This window comes from Stegodyphus dumicola, chromosome 3 (assembly GCF_044657685.1).
Source record: "Stegodyphus dumicola isolate Sdum_Otavi_A_Nest chromosome 3, ASM4465768v1".
In the NCBI taxonomy this organism is placed as follows: domain Eukaryota; kingdom Metazoa; phylum Arthropoda; class Arachnida; order Araneae; family Eresidae; genus Stegodyphus; species Stegodyphus dumicola.
This window is the reverse complement of record NC_140770.1, coordinates 247,302,592-247,315,322: the sequence shown is the minus strand read 5'-3', so window position 1 is coordinate 247,315,322 and position 12,731 is coordinate 247,302,592. Positions and strand designations below refer to the sequence as shown.

At 34.2% G+C, this 12,731-nt stretch overlaps 1 protein-coding gene and 1 long non-coding RNA gene across 2 annotated transcripts in view; one reads left to right on the top strand and one right to left on the bottom strand.

Moving 5' to 3' along the window:
- The window catches only part of LOC118191148 (uncharacterized), a 28,069-nt gene extending 19,044 nt beyond the window's left edge, over positions 1 to 9,025 (bottom strand). The window contains exon 1 of the mRNA XM_035361956.2: positions 8,868 to 9,025. Coding sequence (XP_035217847.1) covers positions 8,868 to 8,904 — 37 coding nt within the window. The 5' untranslated portion in view covers positions 8,905 to 9,025. The remainder of the gene's footprint in view (positions 1 to 8,867) is intronic.
- Positions 1 to 12,731, top strand: part of LOC146998311 (uncharacterized) — a 110,715-nt gene that overhangs the window by 45,608 nt on the left and 52,376 nt on the right. The gene's annotated exons all lie outside the window — the stretch shown is intronic.

Here is a 12,731-nt window from a genome sequence, read left to right as displayed (position 1 = left end):
CAATAATTAGCTGTTAATATTAGCACACTGTGAGACGGATATAAAGATAACAGAATTATTAATTGCACCTGTCGCTCTGATTTGGGTTAGAATTTCTCCTCTCCGGAAAGCTATTCAGAAACAAGAATATAATATATTAATTTTAAAGGATATGAAGTAATTCTGGCATATTTAATGAAGTAAGAGATAGCTATATAAATTCTTTATCTTTAATCCAATTCAAAGAAAAAATGAGAAACGTTCATCATATGTAATATTAGCTACCGGTTCAGTAGTGAACAATATGTTTCGCGAGCAGTGTAGTTAGGTTATTTGACTGTGGCAAAACAAATGAGGGTTATCTACCTAAAGGATGCCTTCTTGGAAAGGGATGACTTCATGAAGGACTTCCTAAGGGAAACTGGCGTTGTATTTGTGATACAAAATTTTAAAAAAACACCCTCATCGGTCTACCAGAATTCAGCGGTCTTAATCACTCGGCCATTGGTGGGGACAACTAGACAATAGTCGTCGTGAACGTCTTAGGTTTAGAGTTCAAATTTATATGCCAATAGTTAATATTACAGTTAATATATTGTCTTTATACATTACGTTCCAAATATTATGCTATGTATAACATTATTATTTGTCTAGAATCTATCACAACTACTTTACAATCTACTACAACTATAGTCAATAAGTATATTTTGCAAATTTTTTATTACGGAGAAAATACTGAAACTTAATTTTACGAAGACTGTTATTGAGAGAGAAGACTGCTTTCTTAGTACGAGAACTAATGTTTTATGCAATCTACGCAGCGGGAGAAAAAACATTCTCCAAGTAGTCAACTACCCAACAGTTCAACACCAAAAACCCAAAGTACCACCCATTCAGGATAGTGGTTAGTAGCTCTTACTGCCGTACCGAAGAAATCCTGGAGATGTCACGTATGTTTGTAAATGCATAACGTCAGTGCGGCATAGAGGCACTCTAAATATGCGGCGAGCCTTAAGTCCTCTAGAGAGGTTGGTGGTAGAGAAAGAGAGAGTGGAAGACCCTCGGACCCGGCTTTCCCGGGTGCTCTCCATTTAAATTTGGGGTAGGAGCTGAGCAAATTCGCACTGTAACCTGTATGGTGCTCAAGGCTGTTACGAAAGGCCCAATGTTGCCCTCCTTGCCACAATGAATTTCGTGGGCTTGTACTGTTGTTACTGTCAGACAAGTGAGGAAAGTCACAACAAAAACAACAGGCCCAAAGTTAAATGCAAAATGCTGAGGATTACTGGAATTGGGCTTGAATAAAATGAAGTTTATTTCATATATTAACAAAAAAATGAGAATACTGATGGTTTGGTATTCATTTAGAAATGTATAAAAGTATGTTTCAAATAATAGTGCGTGGATCAATCTTCAGCTGTTTTAAGCTGGCAGGGCCGCGGCTATGAAAAATAAAGCAAACAGAATTGTTCTTTAATCCAGATAATATTCTATATTATAATTATTGCTTAGTTAAATTTTTCATTAAGGAAATGCCGCAGGAGAAATTCTTGATTGCATTACACAAGATGTTATTTGCCTCATTAAAGATCTGTAGTTATGTTAAACGGAATTTAGATGTTTTTAGGACAGATATGGTGTATGTGGAATTTACTTTTAGCTTTTTTAATTTCACAAATAAAAAAAATTCTGGGTTTGAAATCCTTAAATTAAGTACATCTTTTTGTCTTTCTACTTATAAGTTAAGCCACTTGAATCAGTATAAGAATTAACGGTGGCGGATTTTCTAACGCTAAACCTGGGCTTGAAAGAAGCCTTGGTTAGAAGAGAGCTTGGGTGGAAGAGGCTTGGATGTTTTAAGCGCATAGTGCCTTTGTGGCATTAAAATGCATGGCATTTCCTCTCGAGAGGTATGGTGGTAAAGAAAGTGAGATATAGGACCACGAATCCCTTCTCGAGATATTTGCTATTAAAACTTGGATCGGATCTTCTTCTTTCTCATGGATTTAGTTCAGACTTTCCCTGTGATGCACCCTGGGCAAGTTTCTCGGGAATAAAATGGCTAAATAATTGATGGATGTTTGAGGTTTTCTGACGAATGCCTTTCTAAACATATAGCTGGCTATTTTGAACAACAATGTTTAATTAATATTCAAAAGATTGATCATATAAATATTGTTTTTCGCATTTTGATAGCTTTGCTAGAAAACAGTCATAAAATTTTAAAGCTGTTATCAAAATTACAGACAATCTGAAGGGTTTCAATTTTTTCTATATTCTCATGCAATTTCTTGGAAACGTTTATAAGGATCCATATGTAGTTTTAAGTAAAATGTTAAATGTGGATTAAATTGCTCAAGCAGAATATTTATTTTTAGATCAGTCTTATAAAATTAAATTCTACATTCATTTCATGAATGGTTAAGAAAATGTTATCGAAATGATACGAATGAAAGGTGTCTTGTTTCAATCCTTTGATAAAATTGCTTATCTACTATTTCTCTGAGATGTAACTATTTATTTAATTATGAGATCTAAACAAAGAGTAATAAAGCGAAAGATATTGTTAATAGTATTAGATTTCAATAATCAGGACTTGTATTCCTTTTAATTTGTTTCGGGAACATGACGTAATATAGTAACAGGGAGCTTACTCAAGCTATGTTCAAATATGTGTGGAATGCACGACACAAGCAGGAAGGGTTAACTTTACTTACTTTAATATTACAGGTGCTCCCGCACTTCGAGATACAAAGACCAATCACTTGTGGTCTGAACGTAAAAATATAAAAACTACTAACTAACTAAAAATAAGAGTGCTTTACATAAATGACTAATGCTAAGACTGGCCTTTTAAATTATTACGTATGTAGTACGCAAATTTCCAAAACTACAATACGTTTTAAATATCAAGAGGATTAAACCTCTTGCCTTAAAGGCGGACAGCAGCTGATTGGAAACTCGCGTATAATACATTGGCAAGGCTCCTCACTTTCTCCCTATACAGGGGTCTCCAAACTACGGCCCAAGGGCCAAATCTGGCCCGCGAGCACTAATAATCCGGCCCGCCAGGGGTTTCTTTAAAATATTTTTTTTTAATTTAAAGTAACAAATAACATACACATTAAATATTTTATAATAACAGCCAATCTAGAAATGCGTTGCCTATCATGCGCGTTGTATATAAAACATAATATAGACATTATACAATCATTTCTAAATTTACTATGAGGGAAATACGCTCTATATAAAAAATCTGATGTGGACACACATGAATTCCTCATATGTCCTTTAAATTATACGTATTTTTGGCCGCACTTCATTTAAACTTATTTCCTCGAATTTCATTATAGATATAGTTCTCATTCAATCAATTCAGTTCTCACTTCGTGACGAGGCAAAAATACATAAAAACGCAAAACATCTTCAAACAAAACAGGAGTTGAAAATGTAAACAAATAGCGACTTTAGTAGGCTTAGTAGCACTTAAACAACTTTTAAAATATTGATAATTCTACAACTATTGCATGCAGATTAAATAAAGTCATAAAAACCTTAACCCCCTGAGTCACTTCGAAAGCAAAAATCGCACAATCTACAAGGATATAAGAATAAAAAACTAAACTCCCCGTCTCCGGTAACAGACTGGGTAGATATACATAGAGTTCTGATGCAGCCGATTGCAAACAAAAAGGGAGGTGCACAACTACATGTTATACATGTCCCATATACAAAATTTCAACGTTTTGAGGCCACTCGTTTTCGAGTTATGCGAGATACCTGCATACGTACGTACAGACATCACGAAAAAAATCTCTTCTGAATCCATTTTGAGAAAAAGATTCATTTATTCTGTCCGTACGAACAGATGTCACGCCAAAATAAAAAGTTCAAATGGATTCGAGAGAGAGAGAGAGGTCAAAATGGATGTTTTCGTTGAAATATGATATCCGAAATTTTTCGCGATTACAATACTTCCCTTACTTCGTACAAGGAAGTAGAGAACTCTCATTGTACTCTTTACAAGAATAAAGGTTTCGTGTGTTATTTTTTCTAGTTTTTATAGTAGCATTCTAAGTTGCTTCATAGAAATTTTCAGTAGTGATTTTATTTAAATCTTAATTTTCTATATATGTTGTAATTTATTTTAATTTTCGAGATTTTTTTAAACTTGCTTATGGAGCGAATGTTTGCAGCTGATCAAAATGTAAACAAAATGCGCTGATAAATCAATTGAAAAGCAAAGTACATACTAAACCGAAGAAATCTAATATTCTTGGACAAAATTATATTTTTGCAAATGTTCAAAAACAGCTTTAAGAAATTTATGTTAGGTGAAACTGCATGAAAGTCTAAAAAAAAAGGATCTCTTTGTAAGGTCATAGTGTATAGATCCAATCACAAAAATCTTACTGCCTCGTTTAAAAACTTGTATGCTGTTCATCATAGTTGCATCGCCATGGATGATGAACTAACTGGATCTTGGCCCTCGAAGCTTCGTTAAAGCCCCAATATGCCCCGCGGGCTGAAAAGTTTGGAGACCCCTGTCCCTATCTAAACTCTGCTCTTGGCGAAAAGCCACAACTTAAATACTTGGGCGTTAGCAAGTACAATTTGCGTAAACAAGTTAACGGGTTTAATTTTGGCCGGAAGTGGAAAAGAAGAGCGGATAGTAATGTTTTAAAATAAAATAAACGTTAGTACAACTTAAGATCCTTACACAATTACTAATTCATTTTTCTTCATTTAAATACCTCATATGTATGGGACAGTTAGCATCTTCAAACATATTTTTCATTTAACAAGTTGAGCGCCACGCGTATGTTTTAGGCAATCCCGGTCAGGCCACGCGCTTCGCTTAAAAACGCTGGTATTGTAGGGCCAGTGATTCGTATCGCGGTAGAAGATAGCGACAAGTTGTGAAAAAGAAGACATTCCATCGAACAAAAATGCAAGAATATCTAGAAAACGACAACATAAACTCCGAAGAAAACCGGGAAAAGCCTCTGAAGTACGAAAATATTGTAAATTATGTTATGATAAAAATGCAACAAAAGCTGGTAGAGTAACGGCCAGAAAAAAGACTAAAAGAGTGTTGTCACATTTTGTAATAGCTGTAATGGAGAACCGTTTTTATATTTACCGTGTTTCAATGAAATCCAATGAATCAAAATTAAGTAAATTTTAAATAAATTTTGTGTAATTTCATAAAATAGTGTAAATTTTATAGTTATATGTCATGTTACACGCTGTCAGCCAGCGGCGGTCGACGCGGCCTAAACGAAAAGGTCTAGTGTCAGCCACAAATGGCTGACGCGACCTAAACGGAAAGTTTAGTGCAGCCACAGATGGCTGACGCGGCTAAACGGGAATTCTAGTGTCAGCCACAGATGGCTCACGCGGCCTAAACGGAAAATCTAGTGTCAGCCACAGATGGCTGATGCGGCCTAAACGGAAAAGCTAGTGTCAGCCACAGATGGCTGACGCGGCTTAAACGGAAAATCTAGTGTCAGCCACAGATAGCTGACGTGGCGCTCAACGAGTTAAAATATAAGAAAGACCTTTTATTTTGTATCACATAGTGACATTTCATAAAAATAAAAAATTGCCTTCTCCATATTTATGAAACTCAAGTTAACTTGCTGAACAATAACAACATCATTAATTTCTTCTTCATTTGCTTATTCCACCTACTTGAAAGAAGGAAAAAATGTCAACATTAGCTTTTTCAGTAGCAATCGCTTGTATTATATTAAGATCATATTTTAATATTATTTTTTCCGTCTACAAATTTTAGTTCCACAATATATTTTCATGAAAATGAAAAGACATAACTCTCCCACCAAAATAATAAAAATAAAATATATATTCTTTTCAACAACATTTAAATTTGAAAACATTATAGAGTCATTAGGTATGTTTAGAAGCAGGAGACTTGAAAAATGAGCAAAGCCCTCGCCGGGAATCAAACCACTGGAATACGCGCCCAGCGTGCAGACCACCACACCACGAAGACGGGAGAAATACCTTATATACTCCCCCTTTTAAAGGGCGACTGGGGTTTTTAGGGGACCCAATTGCCGAATCCTGGGTGTGGAGAATCATCATCCATCAACCTTTTAGTTCGAGCGCCACTTGTAGAGACATTAGGATTTTCGACTACATCACCTAAGAAAGCAGGATAAATGCCTTATAGTATTATAACACAATTATATCTTTTATTATTGTTTTTCCATAGTATATTTAGGCTGCAGGAGTTTATTTTAATTTTTAATACTTATTTTATAGAAACATTAGGCTATTTCGAAGCAGGAGACATGAAAAATAAGCAATGTCCTTGCCGGGACTCGAACCTCTCGAATACGTATCGAGCAACCTTTCAATTATACCACGAAAGCATGCTAAAAGGCAGGAGAATTACCTTATAATTTCTAACTTTGAAATCCTTTCCATTACGTTCTTGTTTCCTTCCTACAATCAACTGTCAGAATGAGTTTTCAGTATTGCGTTTTGTGTAAAAGACGTAGAACCAGAATTTATGGGAAGTTCAGTCACTTCCGTAGAAGAGCCCAGAAGTTCTCAGTAGAACGTGTTCTGCCTGCGGGACATACCGTTGCTTCAAGCCTATCTTACTACGTTCGGCCGTGTTCTTACGTGCCTGTTAACATTCACCGGTAAGTTTAAAAACGGGCCAACTCGTTTTGCATCACGGAATACCAGAATTCAAGGAAATTCAGTTTTTAACAGATTCATTTAAGATAACAGACGAAATTATCGTTTGGAATAAAATTAAAATCGAACCATGTTTCAGAGTATAATTAATCGTAAGTGATAAAATTAAATGCAGTCATCAAACTAATAAGATTATAATACCTAAATGTATAGAGTAGAAGTTGAAGGACTTCTCTCTTCCTGAAAAAGGTCGACGTCAACATTTCCCCCCCCCCCCAAAAAAAAATATCTAAAATCAGAGATAATAATTAAAAACTCTGAAAGCAGTAATTTTCGCCCTAATTTTTCCGAATGACAACAGTCTCGCACGCTGGAGATAAAAGTCTGCTTTATTTCAATAACTATTGCCACTGCTCTCTTTCAAATCCTAGAGTTTGCTAATAAAAATTTATGTTTTACAATGAAATAAAAACAGCATTGCCAAATATTAAATAAATTATTCCCGATTCCAAAAATTCGTGAGAAGTCATTTTGATTATTCCCGTGTTGGTATGATTTTAATCAACGGAAACAATAATTAAAAACTCTGAAAACACTAATTTTCACATTTCTCCCAGTGGCAACAGTCTTGCAAGTTGGAGATAAAAATTCTTTATTTCGAAAGTGTTGCTATTGCTCGCTTTCAAATCGAAGAGTTTGTTAATCAAAAATTATTAAGAATTACAAAACCTATATATATATAAAAGAAAAACGCCTGTTTGTGTGTTTGCTTGCTTTACTGATTTTTGATCAATTATGATCAATTTTTTTGCCACATTTAGCCAACTAAAATTGAATATAGGTGAAATATAGGATGGAAGAGCTTTTACGACTATTTGATTAGAAAGACAAAAATCATTAAAATCTGCGTGCCATTGTTGCTGATATAAAGAGACAGAATTACTTTATTTTTTAATCGAAATTTTTTATGTGGGTTCCATACCGCATCAGACTGAAAAATGTACGACTATGAATCGTACTTTTTTCATCGTTATTAGAGAAATTTTACAGCTATATATCGTTCTCTCTGTTAGATACATTATTCTCAATCTAACTTAACTGGCGTCGTGTACTCCGCTAGTAACTGGATAATTATATGTTCCAAACCCTGTAACGGCGTATTTTATTTTTATTTGCTTGTTCCAAAAATTCCTAATAGCTGTACCACTCGTAAGAAACAATAAAAAAACGCCCAAACGGGCATTTGTTTTTTCATTTACAGACATATACACGTTTGGAGAGCATTTGGGCTAACGCTACTTTGGGCTAAATATATTTAAAAACAATATCTTAGAATTTCCGATAAACATTCTCGCACGCTAGAGATTAAAATCTTTAATACCCTATAGTGTTGCTACTGCTCGCTTTGAAATTGTTGAGTTTTTAATCAAAGTTTAAAATATATGAAATAGACAATAAAACAAATTCGAAATTCAAGTTTCGGGTTTCAGTGTATCAGGTGGAGGACTCCGTTATTCAAAATTTAATAGCTCTAGATGCATTTCTCTTGTTTTTGACAGTGCTAGAAACATACATACATTCATTCAGATTTGTCATTATATATTATATAATACACGGCGACAATATTGGGTGGCAACAATTTGAAAAGTGATACAGCCGTTTATATCGATACGACGCAAAATGCCATTTCAAGATTGATAGCCTTTCTGGTCTAATGCCGCTTTGGGCTAAACAGAACCAAAATGTTAGTATTTAAGATTCTGGAATATTCTGCATTTTAAAACTGCTCAGATTTAATTTCTCAAGTTCCATGACTATTCGAACATAGGTCGAATTGGGAATTTTACTTCTAAACTCTAAATCTTTTGATAAATGGTAGCGCAGTAACTTGTGACTGGAATATCATGTTTTGACTGCATATTTGGAAAATAACAGGAAAGTGATTTTTTCTAAATCCTCTACATTATGACTTAAATGTGTAAAATTTATAGATGTATTATTTAACACTTAAGAACTTAAAGCGACGCTTTTTTTTGTGTGTGATGCGTTTAAAATCCATAATTTTTAACACCAGATAACTGAACATTAAAGGAGCCAAAATTTCTCAGCAGCCTATTAGAAACTTCATACTAATAATTTTTTCGGAACATTTATTTATGAAAACGTTTTATGATAAATCACAATATTATTTTAAAAAGAAGTCTTTAGAAACTCACCAAAAATAAGCAGCAAGGTCAAGCGTAGTTTCGGCATATTTAATATCGGAGTAAATACTTTGTGCAAGAAACTCTTTCAATCTTTCGACCAGGAATTCTCTTCCGATATCAGGCGTCTGGTTTTATAAATTCAAATCAGAATTGCGTTTTTATACCAAGTGGTTTGCAGTTGTTTATTTTAATAACAGGAAACGAAACTTTAGACAGGCAGGAAATCCTTAAGTGATAGTCGATTTTAATATGCAAATTATGGACGAAAACTTTCATGATACCCGATGGAAGTTTCCTTCAGAATCAAGAGCTCATTTAAAATGAAAAAGCATATCTTTTGTATTAATGCAGTGTTTCCTTTTCTCCTTTAACCTTAACATGTGTAAATTAATTAGAATATTTTGCTCTGAATTCATCATCCTTGAAATATTAACTGATAGACGGAGCATTCGATATTACTTAGAAATGAATATCTGCCTATGTATGTTATTCTATAAATATCATACTCAGGATATAATTATGCTTTCACTACAATAGAATTTCAAGGCAGGTGAGATTAATTACATGAAAATTGACTTCAAAATAATTAATCGGATAATACATTTATCACGTATTCATGATAAATGATTGACAAAATAAGAAGTGAAGTATTTTGTAAAGGGGAGTTGATAAATTCTAGTATTAGAGTAAGATTTTTAAAAGGCAGGAAAATTTTATAATTTGTGAAATAGTACTGTGAGAATTTAGGTTTGGTTTAGGTGAACATGGCAAAGTGCACTAGGGCTATCTGCCTAAGGGAAGGGATAGCCTTCATGGAGGACTTTCTAAAGGAAACAGCATTTACACGTTACACATGCGTAAAACCTCGAATACGCACATGCAGTGAGCCTGTTCACCTGGAATCGAACCCAAATCGTAACTACTAGTATTCAGGCAATTTTAGTTCTCGGGCCCTCATGGGCCGCTATGCAGCATTAAATGTAAAATGGAATACGAACTCGTAACATGTGAAACGATAAATCTAAAACGTAGACTACAGGCACAATGCTACAAGCATTTCATGCTTTTCAATAATTAAAAAACAAAACCTGCGGTTTTAAGGAAAAACTTTGAAATTTTTATCCTTCTAAAATTCATTTATTATGTTTATGAGACTAACTGTCCCTTTTTGGATTTTTAATCTTTTGTAGATACTATACCTAACTCTTAATTTTTAGTTGAAATCACAAATCTGTAAGTGTTTAATAAAGTACAGGCTTTGCTGTCTGGTCCCAGACAGCAAAGTGGTTAGTAACTCTGAGTACCGTACGGAAGTTTAGATTTAGGAAGGGAAGCATGTAATTTGTCTGTTCCTTCAATAGGAGGGAGCGATGGCCCAAGAAGACTCCATAACGAAGTGGACACCGCTTCGGCCTTAGTAGTGGCAAACGCCTATAATCGGCTAAAGCTGGCCCCTGGAAAAAAGCTCTTTTACTTAACACTGCACAGCCTGTCTCACGTTACAGTTTAGTGTTAGCTGCTCGGCAAGCTCGGATTTACCCATAATTCCCTTTTATCCTAATAACGTCTCTTTTTGAAATGAAACTTTTACAGTAAGGGTAAATCAGTTTGAAAGCGTTAAGAAATCCGTAAAACCTACAGACGGAGTGAGGATTACAGCTTAGAAAAGAGATCCAAAGGAAAGTTTGGCTTTAACAAAAATCCTCATTTATCGTCAAATAGTTAGTTATCTTTTTAAAATGAAACTTCTGAAACGAGGGAACTCAGCATTAGATCTTTACTTTAGGTCTGACTGCCGAACATCAAAGGTTTGCTCGCAAATATCTTAACAAAATAGTTTTTTTTCCATAAAAATTTCAAGAAAAGTTTACATAGGATTCCTTTTCTTGGATTTTGTCTTCTTTCGCATAGGAGAATTTCATAACCATTTACGACGTAAAATCAAGTAATTTTTCTGAACTTTTGTAAAATCATTAAGCTATTTTGAAAAATTATATGTGAAAAATGTGCAATGTCCTCCCCGAGACTCGAACCATAGACCCCTCGCGTATGCGCCAAGTGTATTACAGTTACAGCACGAAGGCATGCAGAAAGGAGGGAGAAAATACGTTATGCATTAATATCATCATTACTCTCCTTTTTATCAGGTCGCTGCGACTAATTCAAGAAAGCAATATAACAACATACTCTTCTTCAGCAACATATCCTAGGGTTAAGAACTTATCTCAAAACAATATTTTTCAATATATTTCAATTGCATAATACGTTTTCATGAAAAAAAGGCTATAATTTTTCCACCAAAATAATGAAAAAAATAAGATACTTTTACACAACATTCAAATGTGTTATAACATAATTAGGTTTTACATTCATTAAGATTTATTTTAGCTATAGTTGTAAGGTTTATCCTAAGTTTTTAACAGTTATCTTTAATTACTTTCCGGTCCCTCCTAAATTCAGTTTAGAATTTCCCACCGGAATGTGTTTTAAGAATCGCGTTTAATGCAAATGAGTAAGAGCGGTATTCAAGTCGAAGTTCCACCGAATTCGTTAAAAAGCCAGAGTTGCTGACTAACGCGCGTTCGCCTTTTGGCTACACTCTCTCTAAGCTATTTGTACACTCGGCAGTACCTCAGCCCCTTGATAGCTTTACCAGCTTAGTTGATAATTTAGCGGCCAACTACTCAGAAATATTGATAGCTTCGGTTATATCTTTTTAGTTAAGCGTCAGTTTAGTTTATTTTTTATTACTTTGGGTTCATGCCCAAGGGGAGGCATTGCTGTACGTCCTGAGAAAGGGACCATCTGTTCAATTCTTATTTTGAGAAATAAAGGGTAATTAACCCTTCTCTTGAGTTTTAAGTATCTGTTTCTGACATAAAGGAATTATTTGCTTAAGTGTTCACTAAGGTTTTACATACTTAGCTCTTAAGATAAAAGGTTGGAACCCCACATAGTCTTCATTCATTTTTTAAGCTAGAAGTAACAAATTATAACATGCCTCAAAAAATAAAAATATCATGATAAAATATTATTCCATAACTGTATCAATACACTGCAATTTAAATATACAAAAAATATTGGGTTCACTGTAAGATATAACTTATAATGCTTTCCTCCCGTAAAAACTGTAAGTACCTCCACTGAGTGTAAGATATAGTAGCTTATAATGCTCACATTTTGACTGCACTTGTCGCATAGAATACTAAAGTTAGAGCAATTATAACAGAAAATTTATAGTTTAGAAGAAAAACAAAAACATTGTAACAGAAGAATTAATAGTGTGAAAGAAAACAGAAAAATTGTAACAGAAAAATTTATGGTTTGGAAGAAAAAGCATAAAACCGAATGATACTTTAGAGCAGCGGTCGTCGTCAACCCTTAGAACTTCACGGACCACTACATATATAATTTTATATTTGGCGGGCCACTAATAGGAACTTAAAAAAAGTAAATATATTTATGCAACAATAATCCGCAAACTACACATATTTCGTTCACATTGAAAACTTACATGAAAAGTGCAAAAATCATACCTTCTTGTGCAGAAAGCTTCACATTTCCATCTCACTGAAAATGAACTTCACGAAAAAGCAAGAACAAACCCGCAAACGCAAAGCAATATCAATAAACTGGCAGTGTTATGCCGCTAATTTTTAATTATTGTAAACATAATAATCATAGCTTACTCAGCAATGGCGCCATCGATCAACAGTTAGACAAAATAAAAACGGAAACTTCTAGTGATGCAATTATAAACAAGAATGCAGATGGTTCTCATAAAAATCCATCAAGATGTCTATTGACACGGAGAAAAACTGTGTTATTAACGACCACAATAGCATATGTCTGTAATTTAAAAGGAAAGAGAAT